Source organism: Ipomoea triloba, chromosome 6 (genome assembly GCF_003576645.1).
Source record: "Ipomoea triloba cultivar NCNSP0323 chromosome 6, ASM357664v1".
NCBI classification, from domain to species: domain Eukaryota; kingdom Viridiplantae; phylum Streptophyta; class Magnoliopsida; order Solanales; family Convolvulaceae; genus Ipomoea; species Ipomoea triloba.
In genome coordinates this window covers 17,470,605-17,497,889 of record NC_044921.1, presented here as the reverse complement: position 1 = coordinate 17,497,889, position 27,285 = coordinate 17,470,605, and the positions used below count along the sequence as shown (strand labels likewise).

General features: G+C 33.3%; 2 protein-coding genes across 5 annotated transcripts; both read left to right on the top strand.

Annotated features, from left to right (window-relative positions):
- The first annotated feature begins 1,555 nt into the window (after positions 1 to 1,555).
- LOC116022593 (F-box protein 7) lies at positions 1,556 to 13,513 on the top strand. 4 transcript variants are annotated; one of them, XM_031263354.1, is made up of 12 exons: positions 1,556 to 1,689; positions 4,301 to 4,386; positions 5,535 to 5,618; positions 5,716 to 5,828; positions 7,714 to 7,830; positions 7,917 to 8,013; positions 8,751 to 8,824; positions 9,621 to 9,674; positions 9,770 to 9,871; positions 10,069 to 10,127; positions 11,731 to 11,941; positions 13,100 to 13,513. In XM_031263354.1, exons 2-12 carry the CDS (start codon positions 4,377 to 4,379, stop codon positions 13,157 to 13,159), a joined length of 981 nt encoding a protein of 326 aa, XP_031119214.1. In that variant the 5' UTR covers positions 1,556 to 1,689; positions 4,301 to 4,376; the 3' UTR covers positions 13,160 to 13,513. The 4 variants fall into 4 exon arrangements, with proteins under 4 accessions (XP_031119214.1, XP_031119215.1, XP_031119216.1 ...); XM_031263355.1 differs by having other exon boundaries at positions 4,276 to 4,386; XM_031263356.1 differs by having other exon boundaries at positions 1,561 to 1,689; positions 4,270 to 4,386.
- Positions 13,514 to 16,078: 2,565 nt separating this feature from the next.
- LOC116022594 (BTB/POZ domain-containing protein At1g21780-like) lies at positions 16,079 to 20,876 on the top strand. The gene is made up of 4 exons (XM_031263359.1): positions 16,079 to 16,346; positions 16,471 to 16,616; positions 19,444 to 19,559; positions 20,097 to 20,876. Exons 1-4 carry the CDS (start codon positions 16,234 to 16,236, stop codon positions 20,697 to 20,699), a joined length of 978 nt encoding a protein of 325 aa, XP_031119219.1. The 5' UTR covers positions 16,079 to 16,233; the 3' UTR covers positions 20,700 to 20,876.
- The last annotated feature ends 6,409 nt before the right edge of the window (positions 20,877 to 27,285 follow it).

Below are 27,285 nucleotides of genomic sequence, written 5' to 3'. Positions count from 1 at the left end.
TCATGGTCACGTAACGGAGAAAGAATGCATGGATTTGCTTCATCAGGGAGCCGCGGCTGCTTCCAAACCTTAGTCATACGGCCGTCTCCTATTCTCCTGTAACATCCTTTCTTGAGAACTTCCTGACCAGCCATTATGGACCTCCAACAATAGCTTGGGTTTGCGCCAATATTAGCTTCCAAAAAATCAGATTTTGAGAAGTACCTGGCTTTATAAATCCTTGCAGCCAAGGAATTTGGACTAGTTAGCAACCTCCAACCCTGTTTAGCCAACAATGCAATATTAAAATTATGAAGGTTTTTAAAACCCAGCCCACCGCGCATTTTCGGACTGCACATACGCTTCCATGCCATCCACCTTAAACCGCCTCCACTGCCACCGCCAGTTTGCCACCAAAATTTATTCATTGTTCGTTCAAGCCAATCACACATAGAGAGAGGAAGAAAGTAGATACTCATAGTATAAGTTGGAAGAGCTTGCGCGACACTTTTGAGTAGAACTTCCTTACCCGCCCTAGAGAGAATTTTTTTATTCCATCCTCCCAATCGGTGCTTCAATTTGGCTTCAATGTATGAAAATACCTCTTGTTTATTTCGGCCAACTGCCATAGGGAGCCCTAAATACCGTCTAATGTTACCGGCTTGCATCACATTGAACACGGCTGAAACATCAGTCCTTACAGCATCCGCCGTATTTCTGCTAAATACAATACATGACTTACCAAAATTTACTGATTGGCCTGACATGCGCTCATAGTTTACCAAACACAGCTTAACTGCCTCAGCCTCTTGCACCGTAGCTTTAAAAAACAGCAAGCTGTCGTCCGCGAAGAATAAATGTGAAACTCCAGGGGTTCCTCGTGCCACAGTACAAGGAGAAACCTGGCCACGGCAAACCGCTCTCGAAAGCAAATGAGAAAGCCCTTCAGCGCACAGAATAAACAAATAAGGCAACAAGGGATCACCTTGCCGCAAACCACACGATGGCACAATGTAATCTGTCAAATCTCCATTAACTCCAACCTTATACCGGACAGTAGTAACGCACTGCATAACAAGATGAATAAAATCAGTATTAAAACCCATACGCATGCATAACTTTTTTTAATCTTTATTAATTTACATTTTACATAAATGACACCATCTACTTTTCATTAATCAAAATAATAATATATTAATTTATCCTTTTATATATATATATATATATACATTTACATTTATAAGCTGATTCAATAGTTAATTTGACCAAACACTTTAATTTCAATTATGTTTTGAAATTAAATAGAGTATTTTTCTTCATTAATTTACAAGAATATTACAGTCTATCCATTATTAATTAAAATTTTAATATCTTAATTTATCTTTTTATGTTTAATTCACCAATTAATTTTACCAAATATTTTAATTTTAATTAATTAATTTTTAGCCATTAGGCATTAGCTTTTCAACTTTGCTTGCCAAATTGAGCTTACAAAACCACATTAAAAGAAAAAAAAAAAAAAGATTACAAGGCTACGTTTAAGCGATTTCTTTTTTTTTTTTTTTAAAGGAAAAGAAAAAAAAAAAAAAAGAAGGAAAATGGGAATACTGTAATTTTCTCCATTGCTAACATCTTGGACTATTGTTGTGAATGATGACCCGGCTTGCCTCAGGATTCTAGATAAGAAGCTTTGAGTCTGCCTCTACAGAGGTATTAAATCTCTTACTTATAACCAGATGCGTATATACGTGAATTTTTGTTTTTGTTTTTGTTTTTGTTTTTGTTTGTTTCTTTGTTTGTTTATGTATTTGCTTAATTGGCTCAATTTTTGGCGTTTCTCAATCGGTGAAGCTAACTCTGGAGTGCCTCAATTTGTGGAATTGATTTCATCTTTCTTTAGTCAACTGTACAGGCCTTTAATTTGTGTCTGTTTAGGGAGATTTGAAATCTAATGGTTGTATTGAGCGACCGAATAAGCAGAAAAAAAAATTTCTGGAGATTATGAGTGGTTTATAATATTGCAGAAGTATTTCAAAATCCAATTCAGTTTTTTGTGAGATTTGGGGATAACTTTATTTTGCATTCCAAACTAGATTGAATTTATCCCCAAATACTTGGAGAAATGGATTAATTTTTTGTCTACAGTTCGATTGCACATGTAATTTTGTGATTTCAGAATTCTTTTTGTGTTTTTGTGATTTCAGAAGGTTTTTTTTTTTTTTTTTTTTTTGAACAGTTGGAGTTTGTTTAGTCATTTTGTATTAGTTTATTTAACACATGGAATTAGTTGCAATTTTCTGCAAATAATGAATTTCTATGATTCACTATACTTTTAATATTCAGCTTCATGCAATTATCAACAATTGATTGTAGTTCACTTCATTATCAGTTTCTTAGAGTTAATCATTTCTTTAATTCATTATTTTTGATAGAACTTACACACATTTATAATGCTGATGGACCATAAGGATAAACAAAATTATTACTTTTTCTGCACTAATTATGGCCAGATGAAGTTTGATGCCACTTGTTCCCAGTGCGGTGCCACATGCAGCAATTTTCACAAAAAAGAAATTATCATTTGATTCATTTCTCTCTTCTCTGAGCTCTATATATTTTTACATATGATAATTGTGCACATATTTATCTTTCCCTGATAGTAAATAGCATGTAGATCATAGATGATTATTTTGTAGGCAGATAGTAGGTAACAAACTATGAACCTAAAACAGATCATCTCTAGTTGCTCTAGATGTTAACATTTTGTTAGCTGCTATGTGACCTAAACTCATGGAAACTGTAGAGTCTCGAGAAACAAAAACTTCATTTTTTAAGGAAACTATTTTAACATTAGTTTCTTATGACAACATGAACCAAGCTGTGTTGAATACTTGAGCCATCACTTAGTCATGCCTGGGTAAATATATTTCATCTTCTACTGGGTGATTGATTAAATTGTTTTGCTATTTGATACAGATTTCTATTATTTGAACTCATGAAGCAATCAGTATACAGTTTTTAGTGCACATATAAGGGACTTGTAATGTTCAAGGTGGCCTGTAACTGATCTGCATGAGTTGTTTTTCTATAAAATCTCAATGGTCTACTACCTTTTGATGTCTTTCATCCATTTTCCTTACCTTATTTCCATAACTTGTAATTTGCCATTTGTTCTCTTTGTACTCTTAGTTTGTCATCAATGAAGTATGTAGATGATTGTGAAATTTAGTTATGTGGAATTAGTAAATATGTGGTCAAGTTTTGTTGTCTTAAGCTTTAAAATTTTGTTCCATTTTGTGTTTGCCAATACACCAAGAAATGCTTTCAATGATTTTTAGTTTAGAGAAACATTTTTTTTATTAGGATCACCATATGGCTTATCTTGTAGAGAACAAATTATTTGGATGGTTTGCTTGGGGACTTAATAAAGTAGGTCATCTAGACTGTACTTTTCTGGTAAGGATTAATTGGGAATACTAATTCTTGGTAATTTTGTGATTGATCAATGTTTGACTTTGATTTCTGGAAGAAATTCTAAATTTCTAATTATTTTAGAGAAATGTTATCAGTTAAAGTCTGAAGTATATGTGCATTGTCTTTTAATAATGAATTTCTGCCAAGAAAAGTGGAAAGAGAAGAAAAGACTCATTTTTCATTCCTTGTTCCTCAAGGTTTAGTATTTTGAATGTGACTGTTGTATGAATGCTGTCAAAGTAGTGTCTTTTAACAATTTATTCTGGTTTTAGTCTTTAGATTACTGAAATGCTCTTCACATTTACTACCCAACTACCAATTGTCCAATTTGGACAAGAATAGTCCCCCAACTACTGAAAAATGAACAGAAAAGATCCTCTGTTAGGGTTCAATTATTTGCCCTGATGGAAGGACATTTTGTTTCATTTACTGTTGAGGGACTACCACTAGACTGGAAATTAGAAGGTAAAGGTCCCCAGATATTGAAAGTTGGATAGGATGGTCCCCCAACTACTCATAACTGGAAAAAGTTATTCTATTAATGAAATCCCAAGAAAGGACCATTTTGTCCAATTTTCAGTACTTGGTAGATCACTCTTGTCCAAATTGAGTTGGATTCTAAAAATGAAATAACACTATATGTAAAGCTGACATTAGTGTATATGTGTATGCATGTAAGTACAGTGTGTGTGAATGTATGTATGTAAAAGCACTATCTGATTGTTTGAAATTCCGAGAAGGGAGAACTCCTTGAAAGCAGAAATAATTTCTGAAATGATATCAAACTGAGTTGGTTTATAACAAAAATGTAAAAAGTCACAGGAAACTCTTTGTATTACCTGTTCAGAATCAAAGAACTCCGTGATTGGGGAGGATACTAGAATCAAGAGGAGAAAGGCACCCAAAAACCTACCTACCTCTAAATGACTTCAGGTATGGACAAAAGGGATTTAAAAAAAAATTCAATCGTAGTTGTTAGTAGCTTATTACCTTTTTCTCTACATGTTAAGTATTATGATTGTTATAATTGAGTGATTGATTGTTTACCTCTATGGTATACTTCCATATGAGAATGCTTTGCAAAGTTAGTCCTGATAGACTTGAGGAGTTAAGGTCGTTTTCCTCAGGATCATCTACATTGCAAATTGACTTATTTTACAATCAAAGAGTTACAAACATTACATAAATATAAAACTTCCTGGATTTCTAATTGAAGTATTTCATAATTTTGACAATCTCATTATTAATGGGGAGTTAGAAAACACAAATTATCTATACCTTCTTAGTTTTCTATCTGACTGTTTGGTAATGTTTTTCTTGACATTAGATGGGTAGGTGAGCTATCCAATCAGGTGGGTGGTGTATGACAGGGTAGATGGGGATTATTAGTAGATGGAGTAATAAACTAATAATGTATCCAAATGGTATTGTCAAGGACTCAAGGATGTTGGGTGGAATACATATGGAGTTAAAGAAAGGGTGGGATGGGTGGTAGGGAAACTTGTGAATGATTGGGTGAGGTCATTTAGTCAATATAATGTGAATATGGAGTTAGTTAAGAAAATGGAGTAGGGGTAGAGGGTGAGTGTGGAGTAGGGTGACAGTGGATATGTGCAGAAGTGGGAGGCTAGGCATAAGGATGGGTTAGTTCAGATCAATTGAAAATATTGGCCAAGAGAAGCTGGGGCATAGGTAGGCGGGATGGGGTTATGCGAGAGGGGCTTGGTAGGTTAAGTGGTGTGGAGTGGGAGTGGATATGTATGTATACAAGTTGGAAGGTAATGCTAGGTTGGTTGAGAACAATTGAAAAAAGAAAAAAAAAAAACAGAGAAACGAACTGTCTCCTTTGTTTTTTTTTTCTCCAGAATCAAGCCATTGTTTTAGGATTTTTTTTTAATACACAAATATTGCTAATTTTTTTTTTTTTCCACACAATATTTGATAACAAAAGCATCGAACAAGATAGACACCCAGTTCCTGAGTCAAAAAAAAAAAAAAAAGAGGAAAAAGGAAAATTGCCAATATAAAATCATCTTGTTATTTTGACAATCTCATTCTTATCTTTGACTTTTGCCTTGCAGATTACAAACTGACACTTGCCACAGACCTTGAAAAAGCACGCCTGAGAACTGCTCAATTCTTTATAACACAAAGGCCGTGGCTTGGTACAGATTTGGTTCTCCTTTAATTAGCAATGAAAGATATTTTAAATTTTTACTTTTAATTGTTGTTCATCCATTTTCATCTGGTTATTTATTTTAGATCTTTATGGGGTCAATGTTAGACCTGTGGCCCCCTTTGGCAGTGCAAGTAGCAAGACTTTTGTTGATTCTGCACTTATACACCGCTGCTTGCCTGATGAGCTCCTTTTTGAGGTATGCTTTTTGCTTGTCAATCATTTGAACCATTTTCTTCTTTATACCTTCTGCATTTTTGTTTTTCATCAGTTATTTTGGTAATGAGGCCAGGCTTTAATAATGTTGGTAGTTCTATAACCATATTATAATGAATCGCATTAGTTTTTTTCAAATTTATGGCATATTGTAGCCTTGGTATTGTAACCATATTATAATTTTGTTTTCAAATTTCGCTCAAGTCTCTCTAAAACACCTTTGTCTTACACTACTAGCAACTATGTATTCAAGATTAAAAGAAAATAGAGACCTGCTTATTCATAGTGTAACACTGCTAATAGGAATACTTTAGTCAATCATGTGGTTCTTGCGCATAGAGTAGCTAGTAAAGAAAAATGTTTGTGCCTTTGGCTACTGCACAAAGGACGCCATTGATGTGGTCTATATTGTGGTTTGTAATCTTTTTCTATAAATGGTTGCTTTTAACGTTTTATTTCCTGTTAGACAGTAAGCTTTGGGTGTGACACTATGATAATGCTTTTGACATTGATAGATTCGTTTTTGAAAATAAAAAGTAAATGTTGAGAATATAAAATTTACCACTTGCGGACTTGCCTGAAGAATGGAAATCACAAAATTAAAAGAAATATATTTTAAATTTGTTTTAAGATCTATAATGATCAACCATTGTCCTTGGTCTAGAGGGGTGGGTTTCTGAAAAATAAAAATATAAAAGTTGACTCTCAGGTTGCGGATGGTATAATATATAGTTATATACCCACTCCTAATGTGCTCATTTCTAATTCGTGAACCAATTATCTTCTGTCATATGTGAGTGTGCAATGTTTGACATATTAGGTCTATATGGATGGAGTTCAAATAATAGTCAACTTTTTGCAAAAGATATGGTTAAATGAGGCTTTAATTGTTTTGTTGAGCATATAATATATAAACATAAATGTGTAGTCCAACTATCAACTTAGGCTTTTAGTTGAGACGGAGCACATGTTTCAATTTAGTATCAGAGCCAACCACATGCAAGAGGTCATGGGTTCGAATCTCTGCGCCACCCGATAAAAAGAGAATATGATCCTGAAGAAAATCTGAAATTCTTACATATGATAATGGTGTGATTACAACAGTATATATATACAACCTACCCTAATAAAGGAAAGAATTAATTAGCTTAATTCTTCCCTTAAACAATGGTAACTGAAAATCAGAAGATGATTTTTAGGAGATATTGAAATCACCCTCAATCTCTCAATTATTCCTAAAATATTTTCCTAAAATAAATTCCCTAACTTTGACTCCCTATTGTTCAACAGATCCACGTGTTGTTTGGGGCCCATAAAAAAGTAATCGGTCTGCACACGTGGGGGTGTGTGTTGAGCATATAATATATTAACATAAATGTGCAGTCCAACTATCACTTTAAGCTTTTAGTTGAGATGGACCACATGCTTCAATTGTTTTAGTTTTGAAAGGGTTGTATTACATCATGCCAGACACTTGGCAAAGCAGAGTTTCTGGGAGTCAACAATCCAGCCTAATGTGAACCACTTTCTTCCCAGAAAATGTGCTTTGTCTAGTTTACAGTATCAGAGTAGCTTCAAAATTGAAAACTGTTAGGTAAACTATGGCATACCTGCCTAGGTGCGCTATGTCAAAAATGTCTATGTTGTATTGCATTATATTTTTAGATTGTAATCCAGACTTTTTTTAATCCAGCATGTAGCTACAATATATCATCCGGACATCATTGTATTATCACTTGAACATCATTGTATTACTTAGTGAACATTATTGACACACCAGGCCTTGCTAGGAAATTGCATATGTAAAGGTTTGTTTCTCATTTTAAGTTCAATAACTCATTGTGAATCTATAATGATATTTGACACAGATCTTTTCAAGAATGAGCCCATATACCTTGGGGAAGGCTGCTTGTGTTTGTCGGAAGTGGTGGTATACAATTCGGAACCCCATCTTTTGGCGCTATGCATGCTTGAAGGCGTGGCAGGTAGTAAATACTAAATAGTACTGAAGTGGTGTTCCTATTGCTACAACTCATCATGGCTCTTTACAAAATGCTATTTTTGTTTGAAGACCACTGGTGTCACAGAAAATTATAAGATTCTCCAGCTGAAGTTCAATGGCTCATGGAGGACAATGTGGCTTTTGAGGCCAAGGCTTCGTACTGATGGTAGGGAATGCATCTCTTTCAGATTCTTTATGCATTCTTTATATGCGTTATTATGTGTATACGTGTATTCAGGTAACCTGATGCTTCATCATCTAGCGAATATATGAATAATCTTTGAGTAATATATTACTCTTTGAGAGAAAAGGACTTGCACCCTCTCTGTTTAATTTGGCTTATTTTGAACATAAAAAAAGATAACATTTTGATGGTTATCACTTATCAATCTTCAGTGGACAAATTCATCCTAATTTTTGCACGCACTTTACTTTTGGACTCATGGAAAAGCTCCTATTAGTGCTCTTTCGGTCTTTCCTTGATAGACCTTTTGGATAGGCTCAAACCTGTATAAGGTCTTTGCTAGTTTTCTGTCTGTGTTTCATTTCATTTTGTTGTACGTTCTTTGTATTTTGGATGATGCCCCATTGGTGCTCTTTAATATGGTTTCATAAAAAAATTACTCTATGAGAGGGGCATTTTAGATTTTGATTTTGGATTAGCATCAACAGGAATTTAGTGTTTTTTCTAGACAACAGAGTTTTATGAACTGGTCCTATCTATGGGTTCAGGATTTCCTATGAAATTGTGAGTGTCACCTCTGTAATAATATCTGCTCCTATTACTGTATTACTATCCTTTTCCAACTCTATATTTAATGAAGTCTTCTGCATTTAACAATGTTCCATTGTTTTCAATTTTCTTTATTGCGTTGATAATAATTATTCATTTCTTAATAACAGGTTTGTATGTCAGTCGGAATACCTACATTCGTGCTGGAGTTGCTGAGTGGAAGGTTTCAAATCCGGTTCACATTGTAAGTTACTTCCCTTTTAAAATTTTGTTTATTTATTTATTTGTTTAGTTACTGTATGAAGTCTAATAGGTGGATATTATTCTTATGTTATTGCTAATTTTATCTGTCACCTGATAAAAACATTATAGCAAGAAGTTCTGACAAAGCCGTCATTGCTAATTATGTTTTCTGCATAAACATGAGGAGTTGGATTTTGGCTGTTAGCCTACACCTCTCGGGAAGCTCAGGAAAATTTATAGTCTTGTTCCAGTTGGTGCAATGATTTTAGAGATTAGACCACATTATATAAATATGAGAGAGATCTGGTCAATGAAATTGAAAAACTTTTTACCTGACCTAGGATTTCCTTGGATATGAAAGTTGAACATCTTGTGCTTCACCTGATCTTTTGCCTTAAGTAGTGCGAAAAAGGTCTTTTTGAGACTATTAGAGGGTTGTTACCATGCTAATATCCAGTTTTAAACATGTGTCTTCTTAGATATGGATAACAGTAGATTATTGAGTTGGTAAGCTTCTTTGGCACCTGGCATTAGTAGGATTGGTGGAACACTCCTTCCTGACATTTTGTGTGCCCAAAAATGTAGTGTATTCCATTTAGTTGGGAATCTTAGATAGCAGCAATTTATATCTATAATTCATTGTGTTTGACTAAATGATAAAGTTCAGTTACTGATGAAAATTGAGAGTGATGTCTGACAATAGGAGTTTACTGTTAGTTATTGTTCTGCTAGTTTTTCATTCCTTCTGATTACCACCTACAAAAATTTATCCTTCATTACATGTTACATCACTGTAGGTATGCTACTACCGGTATTTGAGATTTTATCCTTCTGGAAGGTTTCTTTATAAGGTAATTGACTATACCTGTTAGATTTTATACTACATAACTATAGGAATTTTTGCTTGTTCCAACTAATTCTAACCTTTCTATTTCTCTATCCTTAGAATTCGTCACAAAAAGTGAAGGATGTGGCAAAATTTATTAACTTCCGTGCTTCAAAGGCTGATTGTGTTTTTAGTGGGAGTTATACTCTGACAGAGGATAAGGTTAGCTTTCAATTTTACTTGGTACCCACCCCACCAATCAAGTCATTGTATTCTTCATTGCATTATCTGGCTAACTCTCCTATTTCTGAAAAATTTCCTGTTTGACCTTTTTTAATTGGACATCCTGATAGAGTGATAGCATCAGTTGATTATCCTTCTTTAAGCTCATATTTTGAACACTACTTTCTCATCTGCAGGTAGAAGCTGCTCTCTTATATCCTGGTTTGCGTCCAACTGTACTGAGAATTCGCTTGAGGTATTTTAGTTGCACCTAGTATTTAAGTTTTTAAAGCAAAGGCATGAATTTGACAGCCCTTGTTATTTTGTTTTGTTCTCAAGCTGATGTGGGCTGAATCTGGTCCTTACAGTTGGCTGAATCTGTTTTATATGAAGCACTAGGGAACATTTAATGCTTTGATTTATTCCTTATCCCTTTAAGCTTAGTAGCTTTTGCATTGAGCTTTCACTCATAGTTATTTGTAGCCAGGAAACTTTCCAAAAAGTTATCCTTATATGTGCACAAACCAGTTATGTATTGACTACTAACTCATCCCACCCTAGTTCACACCCTATGGTATGGGTATTTTATATAATTTTATACTCTATTCCAAAATGGTTGTTGTCTAGTTTTTGTTTCTTGAAGGTCAACACAACCTAACTTTCATCAACTTTTAAAGGCATATATCTTTAAATTTTGATATTTTCTGATGCTTTAGACATGTAATATTATTGTTTAGATTCTTCATATCTCAATTTTACTTAAAAAATTTATACTTGGGAATATAAAAAATGAAGTCAAATTGACCAATAAAACAGTAGGACAATCAAAGTGGGAAGGGGGGTGGGCTTCCTTGTTATAATTCCCTCCTATATCCTCCAAACCAAACATAGGATTATTAACCCAAACTCATCAGTGCTTATCCTATCTGTAGCCATCCTCCAATCCTGAGCTTACTAACCTCGTCCTTCTACCTCCTTTGAAACAAAAAACCCCTTAAATATCATATGATTCCAATATCCTTATGTTTCCTGAAATTTTATCTAGATACCTATATCATTGGTCTTATATTTCATATCATTCACTACTCTTAAATATTTTGTATTTTTTAGGTTGAGTATCATATATTCTCATCATCCACTTGCTTGAGTGAAATGTATTTTGGGTGAATAAGTTTCTTGTATATTATGTATCCTCATGTAATCCTTAGCTTTTTAATTACATCAATATAAAAATTTACCATTAATTTGCTGAGGAAAGGTAAAATCCTTGTATGAAATTTTGTATCATGAATCTCATTTTTGCTCAATCATTTATGACTACTTCTCATCTACAGAAAATGATAGTGTCTTTGACCCCTAGATTCTCACAAGTTATTCATGATTTAAAAAGTATGCAAAAATCAAGATCATAGAATGAATCTGTACTATTTTCCTACAACGATTAGGGATAGTTTCCTAGTTAGATTAGGAATATCTTTGTTTATCTATACAACTGTGGTTGTTGGCTTAAGAATTCAACATCCAGACAACGATTCTGTTCAGTCTACTTTTCACCCATTTGTGGCAAGAATTATGCCCTGGGGCCTTTGCAAAATTCTTCTTCTTAGAATGATCGTACTTCTTTTCTGCCTGCATAAAAATGCCTCTGTCCTCTTATAGTCATGGTTTCACACATTAGATAAAACCATACATATTAGATATACTACTACTAGAAGATTTTCCAAATAATTGATGAGAAATGTGTACATGTCTCACATGCATATACAATATGTATCACCTCAAGGACTTGGTTTACTGCTATCCAAGTTTCTCTATTTTATTTTACTAGAGTTATTTACTGGTTATTTTATTTTGAACAGGTTAAGGGGGACAGTGAAGGGTGCCAATAACCGGATGGATCTACTGGCACTTTTAACCAGTGGTGTGAATGATAATGAGGTTAACGTCCCTGATGAAGACATTCTTGGAGTTGTTGAGGGTTGGCAAGAGGACGAGACACATAACCCTGATGTACCAGCTGTTTCACACAAAAGGGGTCTTACACCTTTTGTCTTTGTCCCGTTTGAGGAGGTTATGTTTTGCCCTTAATTTTTTTTTTCAGCAACTTATTCAAGCCATTATTATTTGATTTATTTCTTAAATTATCAAAATATGACTGATCATGTTGTCAAGTCTATGTTTGGGTAGGAAGCCCTATGGCATTTAATTGGTATGAACCCATAGGCTCCTTAGAAAGAGTTTCCACCTTCCAGCCTTGAAATCCTACACTGGAATATTTTATGCACTCATACAATTCATTTTACAATTTGGGAACGTACAGAATATATGGAGACTCCATCAGAAGGATATTATTAGCTCTAACTAGGTGTTAGTGATGATAAGTAGGAACCAGGCTAAGCTTGTTCTGATATTCTTTCATACTTGCATCCGGTTAAATGATTTTCCTATGTAGTTCTTGTTTTGTTTTCTGAAGGATTGGAATAGCTCTATTTTGTCTGTACTTTTTGGTCAGAGAGTGATGTCTATATGCTATTTTTTCCTTCTGTTGCTTGAAGTTAAGGAATATTAAGTCGACACCTATAATGTAAAATGTGGCAAAAAGATCTATTGTATTGAAGTAGAGGGAACGATAGAAGGCATTCAAGGTCGTCATCATGCATTGTTTAGTGTTTCTGGACATGATTAGGAGATGGAAAACTTGTGTAGGGTTGCTGCGGTTCTCTGCACAATATTGCCAATATGAGTTTTATATTGGAGGGCTATAGTGGGTTGCATTCTTGGGGAAGCAGTTTTTATGAGTTGTGTGCAGTTGTAGGGCCTTAAAAATGTTTTTGCCGGTTCTAAGCAAGTCCTGCAGTGGCTGTGTTTGTTGCCCAGCCACTACCCGCGGGTGTGCACTGGGTAAAGCCTGCCTTGTGACCCTAGCCAACAATGGACCACAAGGAGGTAAACCAGCCTAGGTTGCCCATAGCTAACCGGCTCAAACCAAGAGGGCTGGAATTCGAACTCGTGACCTTGTAGTTACAAGTTTGTATCCTCAACCATCTTGGCTAGGGTTACCTCCTTGCCTTCACAATGTTGACACATCCCGATCATTCCTGCACCTCATTGAAGAATCAAAGAATCTATGAACTATAATTTTTTTTCCCTCCGAAAAGTTGGACCGTTTTCCTTAACTTTGTTGTCTTGGAGTTTATGTTGACATTCTCTACTTTTTCCTGGTTGTAGGTCGAGACGTCAGTCCTGAATCTGCCCGTAGAAAGAATGGATTACTTTGTTCCTGGTTGAGAAGTGGAAGGTTGGAGTATGGATTACTTTGTTGCTGGTGGAGAAGGAGAACTGTACTAGCCGGTGAAGGATTCATTGGCTGTGTTATATATTTAAGTATAAATGTATTAGTTTTTGTTGACATATAGAAATATGTATGAAGTGATGAATTGTTAGGTATGAAGTGGTATCTTGTTTGATGATACATGTGTGAAGTGTGATGGATTCCATGTCAAGTAAGTTGTGCATGGTCTATGTTTCTGTAAATATAATAAAATTTATTACAATTTTAGTTTTGTTTATTCGAAGATTACAAATCAATGTATAGTGCGTCTTTCTGAATTTCTGGTATGAAAAAACAGTTTCTTGACTGTATAATTTTGTGTAATTTAGTCTCTATATTTTAAATTTTATGTTGTTTAGTACATGTACTTTTAAAGCATGGTATAATTAAAAATTATTATTAAAATTGTTAAAATAAACTTTAAACTTTACTTGTAAATGTTTAGTCAATAGATTATTCCTTACGGGCAATTTTTTCTATGGACATGGGTCTACTAAGTACTAAGGGACCTGGGTTCAAAATATACAATTTACATATTGAATGTTCATATTTCAAATTGTGAACATTCAGTATGTAAATGGACACGGGTCCATGATATAACTATTGTTCGGTTAATTGGAGTGACAGGGCCCTCTCACTGGCTTGGCAGTCCTGCTGTGTAGTTTCATCATCATCATCATCTGCATTGTGATTTATTCATTTAAATTTCTACTTTTTAACATAATAAATAAATGTCACCATTTTTTTTAAAGATATCCAAACGTGCATTTTTATTTATTCTCATTTCTCACATAAGCAAATATTATGGGCGGATCTAAATTTCGTTTAGTGGAGCAAAAAATAAAAACATTTGTTGTAAAATATGAAATGGTTGAAATAAATTGTATATCATCTCTATCTATTAATACGATATTCATAAATACTTTTTATTTTAATTAGATCAAATCTAAGTATTTCTATAATAACTTAAATACAACGACACACATTTGAAACCTTTAAATTACATTGAATAGATAGTTCATAAAAATGTAAATTTTCTTTTAAAATATTTTTCATAACTAAGCTGCAAAATGTATTTCATATCAATTAATTACTTTAACTAATTTTTATCAGACGTAACATATTATAAATTTCACAATTAATATTCATTTAGAATTATGAATAAATCTTACAAATCATAATTTTAATTCTAATGAGAATATAAACTTATACTATTATATATTCAAAGTGTGTTAGAGAAAGATAAAACTAAAATATAAACATATATTTTAGGTTTATTAGGGGTTGTAGTATAGTGGTGAGAAAGGTTTGATCGTTAAACATTTTATAAAAAAAAACAACTACTAATTACCAACTAAACCATCTCAACTTTTGAGATTTCTGGAAATTAACTTTTTGTCCAGAGCACTTGCAAATTGTGTTGAGACAAATCGATCATGATTAATTTTACATTCACATTAAAAGTTTCAACGAAGATGACCACATTATTAGCAAAAAAAAGATGGGATAAATAAAGTCCTTTTCGCGAAAACTTAAAATCTTTCAACACCCCTTCCGTAACTAGTGTACTACTCTATTTATAATATGATTAACCTTTCGGTGCAAAGAACAAATAAATAAGGTGACGTCAAATCACCTTGACGAATACCCCTTTCTACCTTAAACCATTCTAATTCCTCTCCGTTCCATAAAATAGGCATGCTTTTAGACTCCATACAACTCATAATATCCATAGTCCGAATTTGGTTGAAACCAACATCCATCAAAGTATCCCGCATAAATTCCCATGAAAGTCTTTCACACGCCTTCTCAATCAATTTTGAGAATCATGTAACTTGTGTTACCTTTCACCCTCTTCATAGAACCCAACACCTTTTGATAGAACATAATATTTTCCGTTATATGACGCTTAGGCACAAAATTACTTTGTGTAGGACCAATAAATGGTTAATAGTTTTCATATGTTGGAACCCAGGGAATAAGAACCAAGTGGAGGGGTAAATGACTTAGCAGCTCATTAGGAAAAAGGACCAGTGTCTAGTGCCCACAACATTGGATATCATTGATTGCACTCTGCAGTTTAGCTTTGTGCACCTTATAGCTGTGTGCGATGCACTTTAAAATTTGAGTTATTTATAGAATTGTCACTATATTTTTTCCATTCTCGCATTGCTTTAGAATTGTTAATCTTCTTAAATGGATGACTAGAATGAGTTCACTAATAACTAATTTCAAACATCCATCTAGTAAGATTCAATGATTTTAGAACGAAGAAAGAAAAAACACAGTGTTATTTTGATAAACAACTCAAATTTTAAAAATATACTTTATAACACGTACTATAAGATACACTCTACAATACTACAAATTGTCCGGATAATATAAAAAATATATACTTTGTTATATTGCAAAGTGCATTTTAATTGATATTAAAAGTTGTGGAAAAGTTCTAAGGAGGCTGAGAGAGAGAGGAAAGAGAGGGGCGCGTTCTCACTCAAACAAGTGGAGTCTCCCCCTTTCATTTAATCATTCAGGACATTACACAATTGTGGAGTAATTTTTTTTAAATGTTTATTACTTTTGCTAAACAATAAGTGAATTGGATTGCTCATACGATTGCTAGGACAATCCATATTTATGACTTGTTCGGAGCGATTCGTTAACTCTCCCCCATTATTTGTAACGTGTTATCTTCGCACTTGTGACTTGTGTTAAATTAAATCTAGTTTTCTTTCTTTAACAAAAAAAAAGTTATGGGCAAAGTTGATGTTAAAAGTACAGTTTGTAGGTGGAAAAGTAAAGGAAAATAGGAGCTTAAAAGACAAGGAAAAGAGACTTTTGTTTTTGTATGTTTATGACGCAGGGGATAATTGTCGTTATTTAAAAAGAGTCAAAAGCGGAGTGAAAAAAGTGAGAAGAGAATCCTTCTACTCAGTTCCTTACACACAAGGGAAATCCCGAAATGTAGAAGAGGGAGTGGGAGAGAAGAGAAGAGAAGAGAAGAGAATCTGCAAGTCAACAGTAAGCTACCATGTCGGACTCCAAAGTGGAGACGATTTCAAGGATGGCGCAATGGAGGATCGAGAATTTCGGATCCTCAACTTACAAACGATCCGACCCGTTCAAGATTGGTATCTGGAACTGGTAATAACAAAGCTCTTCTAATTTATGCTTCAGTGATGGAGATTGGAAACTGGAAAATCGTATGATAATTTTTTCTTTTTTCTTTTTTCGGTTGCTAATTCGATTGATGATAATGATTTGTTAGGCATTTATCAGTTGAGAAGAATCGGTATTTGTATATTCGGCTGTTTCCGGAACCTTCCCGGACGTCCAAGGAACAACCTCCGGCGGCCAAATTTGTCCTACGTGTCACCGCTCCATCCACCAACCGCCGCCCTCTCGTCTCCCAAGGCAAGTTCACTTTTCCCTTGTCTTCTTACGCTCAGTTAATTCTAGTTTTAATTCGTCAACTATAGCATACTTTTTTTTTTTGGTTAACTTTTGTTTTTCAGGTCAAAATCAATTGGATTCTTAGGCTTTTAATCCTTTGTTACGATTTAGTGGGTATTCAATCAGCTTTTATACACTTTGACTCTTAAAATGATGGGCTTTAGTAAATTTTAAGGACTTTCATGAATCTTAACTTCTTCAAAGTCTATAATAAAAGTCTCTTGTCACAAGTATTTATAATTTTTATTGACTTTTACAATTATTTGTTAAATGGGCCAAACCAATAAAAGATTGAATCCGATCAATTAGCTAATTTAACTCATGGCCTCATAAACCCATATGTTTCTCTCTTATATTTTAAATGTAAACAATTTTCATTTTCTTAGTACAATTATCCTTGTTAGTCATTGTTTTCAATGATTTCTATTAATACTTATTATTTATAGAATAATTTTCTTTCAAAACTTCTATGATCTATCATATATTTTTATAATTGAAAAAAAATCAAATTTGGTTGCCACAAAAAGAAATATATTATAAATTTAAAAGTAATCTCATTTCGGGGGCAACCCAGCCATGTTGGTCAGGCTGGGTAACCACAAGGTTACAAGTACAACTCTCAGCAGGAGCGGCTTTGGTTTGAGCCGGTAAGCTTTTGGCAACGAATACCAAGCACACTTCTAGGATCGAAACTGATTTTAAATTATAATGTGAGCCCTGGATTACCTAGGTAGGTGAGCCTTGGGCAGAATATAATTAAATGTTCCTAATTGCTGTTGGATGGATCAATATTGATACAAGCAGTCAAGCACACTTCTTGTGAAGTTCTTTGCAGAAGCTAAAACCTGCTCTTCTTTGCTCAATCAAACTAATGAATATTAGCAATTGGTTTAGTTGTATGCTCATTGCTCAATAATCTTCGTGCTCTGCATGGGCTGGCCTGCCCCTTGTGTGCTTTCCAGTTATCACCTTGATTACGAATATCCCTCATTTTAGTAATTTATTAGGATCACTTTATTTATTTAACACAAGTCTAGTCAAAGGGTTTCTTTGAAGTGGTAGCTAGCCTTAGCCTTTAGGATTTTTTTGTAACATCTAGCTCCTTATAGTAGTTTGAGTATGCTTTTTGATTGGTTTCACAGACTGGCATGTACTCTTCTTAGCATGGCTTTTCCTAACTGGTTGAATGCTTTAACTGCTCATTGCAAGTTTTGCTATGCATATGGTTCTTAAATATCATTTCATAGACAAAATTTGTTGCAATATCCAACTTGCTTCATGATGCTAGAAAAAGATTATTATGAATGCTTTGTGGTTATTTTAGTTTCAAATTTGTGACAGAATCATTGCTTCACTAACTCACAAATTTAAGTCATTGCAATTGCTTATTAATATCGAGGAATGGAAAAAAGCACTAGAGTAATTAGGGATTAAAAGTCTGAAAGAAAACTTTATTAATCTTCTTGGAAAGTGGTTGTGGAGGTTTGGGCTTGAAGAAATAGGCAATGGAGGAAAATAATGGCAACCATGGAATAGAAACAGGGCAATGGTGTGCTGAGATAGTGACATTCTTACACAGCACTAAGTGTGTAAACATATCAGAATTGGCTAGGATGAGTTCTCTAAATATATAATTTTAGGGTGAAAATTGGGTATTGCAGAGAGAATTGGCTTTTGGACAAACTGGCATGCTGGTCAGTCAATCCTCAAAGATAGATTTCCTCTACTTTACATTCTTATAAAACTTCCTGATTTCTTATGTTCGTAACATTCAAGCCATGGTGGCAGATAGCATATTGCTGTTATGAGAGATTTTATGCAGGGAGTATGGCTTTAGTAGAGATTTCATACTGCTGGGGCCTGGGAGAATCAGCTATTGGACAAATTGTTCAGTTTGTCAATCCTTAAAGATTTATTGTTTGTCAACTGTTCAGTCTTGCCAAACTTCTTGATTCTTATATTCACCAGAGTTATGTGCAATCAAGTGACGGAAGGTGACGGGATATGTTTTTTAGGAGACTTTGCTATTCCAATTATTGTGAAAAACAATTTTCTTGTTATTAACTTATGAAAATTATCTATAGTATAGCTATGTTAAATGCAGAACATGACTTATCATTTTCTGTATGAGTATGGAAGTCCAAAGTGCCAATATGAGTTTTATCAGTTGAACAACAGCTGTTGACTTCATCCTTAAAAATCACAACTTTTATAGAAGAAACAAGGCACTGGTCAACAGTTGCTATATGCTTGGCAAGATTGAAGAATCTGTCAACTATCTCTGCTTACTTGACAGGACTTCGGCAATGCCAAAGTTGATGTAGGGTTTAAGTTTGTGGGGAACTAATTTTTCTTAAAGTGGGGGGGAGTTCAAAGTTAACATTACATATTCGTAGATGCCTAAAATTGCAGATCTAAAACAGCACCGTAAATGAGTGTGTTGGCTGGTAGCTTCCATGTCTGACCTTTGTTAGATGTCCTCATCTTTTCTTGTATGCCTCCTACCTCCTATAGAACAGACTCTTGTCCTGTTAAAATGTTCTAAATTTTCTTAGGCTTTTTTTTCCTGTTCTAATATCCTTTTTTTGTTCTGCTTCTGTTTTTAGAGAATATCAGTTTGGTGAAATGTTCACTAAGTGATGATATTTTAGATTGAATTTGGTTGGTATGAAAAAGTTGAAAGGCAAATAATTGCCTGCTCTCTATTTTATGTTTCTCTTGTTGCTTTAATGAGCTAACTGGCCAGTTGCTTTTCATGTGCATGATTACCTGTTTCTCCATGTTGCAGTTTATGAGAGAGTTCTTCGGTCAAGTGATGATTTTGTTTGGCCTATCGATTCTAACCTTCAAGGGTACTTTGTTATTGATGTTGAGTTCCATGACCTAAAGATCAACCAAAAAAATGTAAGCTAATTTCGGGACTTTTTTTTCCTGCACTCATACATTAGCTAAGAAACTTTTTAGCCTACTGACTTGAAAGGAACCTTGATAAATTGTGTGGATTCACCAATTGAGTTTCCTTGGTATTAAAGTAGGATATTAACTTTGTAGTATAAGTTTAGTTCTCTTCCTAGGGAAAATTGGCTGAGAATGTTGTTGATTGGTTATCAAAAAAAATAAAAACATTCATGATTCTTTACAAGGTAGTATGCGTTCTGTACTTTAATTTCTCAATCTTTTTGTGTCTAGGATTTGATCCTGTGATCACTCATTTGGAATGGTAATAGAGGTGATGATTAGCCAAATCTATATATATACTTGAAATAAAACATTCATGATTCTTTACGAGGTAGTATGCGTTTTGAACTTTCTCAATCTTTTTGAGTCTAGGATTCGATCTGTGATCACTCATTTGGAATGGTAACAGGGGTGATGATTAGCCAAATCTATATATATACTTGAAATACTCTCGCTTATATTTACTGTGGTCATTAAATACAGGGTGAAGGGACTTCTGTATGGCCTAGTGACAGTACAATGCAGTCTTTGGCTACTCAAACCACTCTCCGGTGTCTATCCCGCTTGCTTTTAGAGTCCATACATTCTGATGTAACTATCAACACGGCTGATGGATCGCTACAAGCCCACAAGGCAATTCTTTCTGCTAGTTCTCCGGTATTCCACAGCATGTTCCTCCATAACCTAAGGGAGAAAGAGTCCTCAACTATCGACATAGAAGACATGTCAACAGATTCATGCATGGCTCTTCTCGGCTACATATACGGGACAATAAAACAGGAGGATTTCTGGAAACACCGATTAGCACTGCTAGCCGCAGCCAACAAGTACGACATGTCAGACTTGAAAGATTATTGCGAGGAAAGTCTGTTAGAAGATATCAACACGGGGAATGTCCTCGAGAGGTTGCAAGAGGCGTGGATTTACCAGCTCCATAAACTGAAGAAAGGGTGCTTGACGTATTTGCTTGATTTCGGCAAGATTTATGATGTGAAGGAGGAAATGAATAACTTCTTCAGACAAGCAGACAGAGAATTGATGCTAGAAATGTTTCAAGAAGTTCTCCAAGTTTGGAGACCTGCATAAGATCAAGACTACCTGTTGAACTGTTATTCTGTTCCCAGTTACCTTGTTTGTACTTTAATTTGTACATAGGGTGTGGCTAACTATATGTATGTATATTGCTGTTTGTGTAAAACACAGGATGCTTTTATGTGTTTCATGCATGGTTTTCAAAATTATAAGGAAGTGATTTTTGAAATATAGACGACAGGTTACTAGGTAATATTAGAAGTGATTTTAGTGAGCTCAGAACGACTCTATATCACTGCTGAAAGTTAAGAAATTGTGCCCGTTTACTAATTGGAGAATTTTTCATGTTTTTTGAAAAATTAGAGAACCGGAAAATAGTACTCAAAAAAAAAAAAGAACTGGAAAATAGAAAATAGAAAACATGTTTATTAGCACAATTTTCTATTTTGAAAATTGGAAATAATTTTCCAATTTTATAAAAAACTAAAGAACTTATAAAAACTGTTTTCTAAATGGAAAAATAAATCATCACTTATTTGAATATATGTTACTATAACTATATTTTCACTATTATCTACTTACATATTTGTTCATTACTATGAATATTTACTTATCACTATGAGGACTCTATGTATTTGAGTCAGATTATGACTCCCTATTCTAGACTTCCTGTGATTTCCCTATTCTAGTCTGTCTGAGATTCTCTCATTATATATATCCCTGTAATCTGCATATTTGAACTATCACATTCAATACAATTCATTCAGTTTTCATCTGGTATCAGTTAGCTAGGGTTACGTTCCTACTAATTATTCTTGCTAATTATTCTTGTCATCTTCCGTACCATACCACCGTCTCGTTGCTATCCGTGCCGCTGAAATCATGCAACAACACGATCATTTTTCTATATTTTTTACTTGCATTATTCATTTAAACATAACTTATTTGCTTACGCTTAAAGTTAGACATCATTATTCATGATCAAAATTAAAAATTGAACTCTATACTAAGTTTTTAATTGAACTCAATATATATTGGTTCCGATATTTTTGGCAAATGACCAGTGTTAGATTTTGTTGAATATTAGGTAACCTTTGTCTCATTCCTAATAAAGGGGTCTTAGTTACCTATTTTTATTAGCAATTTCCTACGGTTGATTTAGGCTCTGTTAGGCAGAGCTTATTTAGGAGCTTATAGCTTATTTTAACTACTAATAAGCTATAAGCTCTGTTTGGTAATGTTCCTAAAATAAGCTAGTAGCTTAAAATAAGAGCTTATTTTTAAACGCTGCCAAACTTAGCGTTTCAAAATAAGCTAGTAGCTTCCTAATTTTTTTTTTTTATTTTTAACCTTATTATTTTAAAGAAATGATATCATTTACCCTTCCCAATTAAAACCTTTTTGGCTAAACCTTTTTGACTTTTTCTCTTCAATATGTTTGGTTGTAATTTCAATTTGATATTTGTGTTTGAACATTGATTTTTGTATGAACTAATCTTATGAATTACAAACATTTTGTTTTACTTTATATGTTTTCAAATATATGTTCTTACTTTATATTTTATTAAAGTATATTGATTTCACTATTTTATATTTTAATATATAAAAAAACCTATTTAAATTTAAAACTATTTAAATTGTATGAAGATGTCCTTTTTAGTTTTTTTACATTTATCAGATTATCAAAAAGTTAATTTTACCAAACACTTTTAAGCATAACAGCTAGCTTAATAGCTCTTCAGGTTTCAGCTTCGAACTTATAAATTTTCAGTTTTCAGCTAAATTTGCCAAACATAGCCTTAGTCCTTATGTTCCTATAAATATAGAATCTTTACTATATTAATCGTTGTATTTAGATCCTTACACCCAATATGAATTAGAGAAGAGAATCTGCAAGTTAACAGTTCGCATGTCGTCCTCCAAAGTGGAGACGATTTCAAGGATGGCGCAGTGGAGGATAGACAATTTCGCATCCACAACTTACAAACAATCCGACCTGTTCAAGATTGGCCTCTGGAACTGGTAATTAATAACTTCATATTTCATATATATATATATATATATATATATATATATATATATATATATATTTATATATCGGATTTAAATGAAATTTTTAATTAATGAGTTAAATTATTTCAATTCTTTTGTTTGGCTTATAATAATTAATTAATGATTTGATGATGATAGGCGTTTATCAGTTGAGAAGAGTCAGGGTCATTTGAATATTTGGCTGTTTCTTGAAGTTTCTTGTGGTAAACTTAGGTCTGGACTTAATGCATATATATATATATGAAATATGAAATTATTAATTACCAGTATTAGCATATTGCATGTATTAGCATATTGCATATTTAGTAGTAACATATTGTACATTTAGTATTAAAAGATTGCACTTAGGGTTTAGATTTTAGAGCTTTTTGATTTTATTTGATTTAGGGGTTCTTTTTTTACTGTATACGGTCTAACATTTACGGTTTAGATTTAAAATTTAACTTTTTCATTGATTTTTAAAAATAATTTTTTCATTGATTTTTAAAAATTTATCCAGGTTGGTATATTTAGTAAAGATCCATTAAACCTATATATTAAGAAACCTATATATTAAGAACTTGTTTGACCACTTGTTTGACCCTGTTAATCATTTACACAAACCTGCTTATAATATGCTTAGAATCCATTGTTATATAATATAAAAGAAAAGTACTTTTCTATTTAAAATATCTAATGAATGGATAAGATTAAAACAAATATATAATATTAAACAATATATTAAAATATTCCATCTTTAACATATTTTAAAATATAAAAAAATTAAATACAAATTATGATAAAATATTTGTTATTTGTATATGTTTGCATAATTTATATACTAATAAAATAAAATTACTTGATATAAAATTAAATTGTAATTTATTACATTATGTGTCTGCCGTTAATATATTAGGCACATGTAGTTAACATATACTTTGTCTTCAATTTATTTACAGACACATAATATGTTAATTGAATATTATGAATTGAATATTTTTTTTGTTTGTTTGATGGCTTGATTGAAACAAGACGTTTGAATTTGATGAAAACCAAAGCTTCATGGCAGCTCACCGCAACCAAACCTTCATTTTCTTTAGTATTTTTTTTACTTATTTTTATATTTGATTTTGTTATGTTTAATCACTGTTGCAAAAATTCCCACCTAGGCCGCCTAGGCACTAGGCGCTCCTAGACCGAAGCGAATTGCTCCCTAGGCGTCCGCCTAGGTGGCCGGCTGCCTAGCGCCTAACTCGGCCGATTGGGCCGAGTTGGCAGCCGACTGCGCCGAATTTTGCCGAGTTCACTCGCCAAACTCGGCAGAGTTAGCCGAGTTAACTCGAGCGAGTCGACCTTGTTAATTTTATTATTATATTTATATATATTTAAATTTATTTATTTATGTAAGTAAGAGAAGTAATATATATATGTATATGTATATATATATATATATATATATATATATATATATATATATATATAATATGACATATATAGGTACCGCCTAGACCGCTTAGGCGCTAGGCGCTAGTCTACCGCTCGACTAGCGTCTAACGCCTACTGCAACCATGTGTTTAATGGTATTTTTTCGTGTAGTTTTTAAATATATAAATTTTGCACACTAACACTAATTTTTTTTTTAGTACTACACACTAATACTAACTTAATATGATGAAAAATTATATTAAAAATGAGTCTAGTAAAATTTATGAGATAGAGGGAGTAAGGCCTTCCCCATTAACCATATTAGCATAGTTTTTGAGGGAGTTTTTGACACATTGGAGGAGAGGGAGGGAAGAAATAGAATGGGAAAGGTCCTTCTGTTAAGAACATCAATACCAGTGTTTTTTTCACGGTTTTTTAAGGTGAGTTTGCCACATATATCATATATGGAGGAGTGAGAAGACATGTGAGAGAAAGCAAAAGTTTATCTGCAATTTGAAGTTTTTAGAACAGTAACTAGTTGACAGCAAAGCCAAAAAATAAAAAAGGAAAACCTGTGCGCGTTTTGCACACATCAGGCGCCCAACGGGCAAATGAAAAAACTTTTTTTTTTAAAATCAGATTTGTTTTATTTTTTTCCTCCCCTCCCACTTTTGCTTTTCTAATTACACTTACAAAAACTCATAAAAAAAAAAAAGACATATGGAGCATTTTAAGATGTTGTGGAGCCCACCATTGGAGTAGAGATCAGAGTTGCACCTCACGCAAGTGAGGCGCAACCGTGAGGTGCAACTCTCGCGCCTAGGCGGGCGCGTGCAAATTTTGTTTATTATTATTATTATTATTATTATTTACAGATTTTGTTTTTTTTTTCTCTTTTCTTTTCATTTTTTCTTCTACCACATTTTTCTTTCCTAATCACACCTGCAAAATCTTCTCAAAAACCTAAACTATTGTGGATTACCTACTTTCAAAAAAAAAATTGTGGATGACCTAAGAGCATCCTAAGCATTTATGTGCTATGAACCGTTTATTGCATATGATCTTCTACCACACTCTCTCATTTTCTCTCTCATGCCATGTTGACCATTTACTGACATAAACCCATGAAAAAACTACTGGTATGTTGCTCTAAGAGCATACATAGTAGTGTTTCTTTCATAGTATTTGAGGTAGAAAAGTCAACATGGAGGAAAGAGAGTGCAAAAAAGAGAAAATGGAACTTACTATGCAAAAATAGGTTTCTGGAACAGTATTAGTGCATTGGAAACAGACGAAGCTGTGCGAATTTCGCGCATAACAAGCGCCCACACTGGCGCGTTAATATGCAGTAGTTTTTCTTTTCCCTGTTTGTGTCAGATCCTTTTTTTTTTTCCATATACTCTCTCCTATGTGTATCTTATCTTAAAAAAAGCCTGTAAAAGTTTAACTAGGAAGATGCTGTAATATATTTAAAGTTCAAAAGTAGAAGAATGGTAAATTGGTTTTATATTAGGGAATAAAAAAAGTTATTATTGTGCAAGACAATGAAGCACCAATGATTATAGACATATAGGAAGTTTATTCTGACATGTGTTGCAGCCTTAAATTTAAATTGCATTGCCCTCTACCCTATAGGCTCCAATGTGTTCGTTGGACAATGTGTGCTTTTTCTGCACTAAAGTCAAGACAGGCAAATTATACTGTGCACCACGGTGCACATTGCAATGTGCACCACGTACGTAAACAATGTCGTTTGGAGCATTGTAAACTAATCGTCCTTTTTTTTTAGAAATCATGTTTCTTGTTTTGGCCGGCCTCTGTATTTATGTTAATATTCTGTGTATTCTAGGTAATCGTTCTTTGTATTCCAGTCAATCATTCTGTGTATTCTAGGCAACCGTTCTGTGTATTCATGTTAGTAACACATGTTGTGATATGTTTGTGCATTCGAATGTTTAGGAGGATGAGTTCTGTGTATTTTGTGTCAATATTCTGTGTATTCATGTTATTAATACATGTTGTGATGTGTTTGTGCATTCGAATGTTAGGAGGATGAGTTCTGTGTATTTTGTGTCAATATTCTATGTATTTTGGGCAAACATTCTGTATATTCTAGACAAACGTTCTGTGTATTATAGATAATGATTATGTGTATTATAGATAATGAATTTCCGTGGAGTCATTTGCGTCCGCATCCACTAACATCGAAACGACATCATTTTAGACCAGGGTGCACATTGCTATGTGCACCGTGGTCCACGATATAACGATTAGTCTTGGTGTGTAGTTTCATCGTCATCATCTGCATTGTGATTTATTCATTTAAATTTCTATTTATTAACATAAATGTCACCATTTTTTTTTTATAAATATCCATACGTGCATTTTTATTTATTCTCATTTCTCACATAAGCAAATATTAGGGGCGGATCTAGAAATTTCGTTAAGTGGAGCAAAAAAATAAAAATATTTATTGTAAAATATGAAATGGTTGAAATAAATTGTATATCATCTCTATTAATATGATATTCATAAATACTTTTTATTTTAATTAGATCAAATCTAAGTATTTCTATAATAACTTAAATACAATGACACGCATTTGAAACCTTTAAATTACATTGACTAGATAGTTCATAAAAAGTAAATTTTCTTTTAAAATATTTTTCATAACTAAGCTGCAAAACATATTTCATATCAATTAATTAGTTTAAATAATTTTTATCAGACGTCACATATTATAAATTTCACAATTAATATTCATTTAGAATTATGAATAAATCTTACAAATCACAATTTTAATTCTAATGAGAATGTAAACTTATCACTGTTTCAAAAATCCCCGTCCAGGCTGCCTAGGCACCCGCCTAGGCGTTAGGCGCTCCTAGACCGAGGCGAATTGCTCCATAGGCTTCCGCCTAGGTGGTCGGCCGCCTAGGAGGCCGCCTAGCGCCTAACTCGGCCGAATTTGACCAAGTTAACTCGCCTAACTCGACAAAGTTAGCCGAGTTAACTCGAGCAAGTCGGCCTTGTTAATTTTATTATTATACTTATATATATTTAAATTTATTTATTTATATAAGTAAGAGAAGTAAGATATATATATATATATATATATATATATATATATATATATATATATATATATATATATATATATATATATATATATATATATATATAT

Excerpts from the sequence above, each read along its gene's own strand:
- LOC116022593 (XM_031263354.1), top strand. Across the intron at positions 8,825-9,620 it reads TTTCAAATCCGGTTCACATT|GTATGCTACTACCGGTATTT; the intron begins GTAAGTTACTTC and ends ACATCACTGTAG. Across the intron at positions 10,128-11,730 it reads GTACTGAGAATTCGCTTGAG|GTTAAGGGGGACAGTGAAGG; the intron begins GTATTTTAGTTG and ends TATTTTGAACAG.
- LOC116022594 (XM_031263359.1), top strand. The coding sequence starts at position 16,234 with ATGTCGGACTCCAAAGTGGAGACGATTTCAAGGATGGCGCAATGGAGG. Across the intron at positions 16,347-16,470 it reads AAGATTGGTATCTGGAACTG|GCATTTATCAGTTGAGAAGA; the intron begins GTAATAACAAAG and ends ATGATTTGTTAG. Across the intron at positions 16,617-19,443 it reads CCGCCCTCTCGTCTCCCAAG|TTTATGAGAGAGTTCTTCGG; the intron begins GCAAGTTCACTT and ends TCCATGTTGCAG.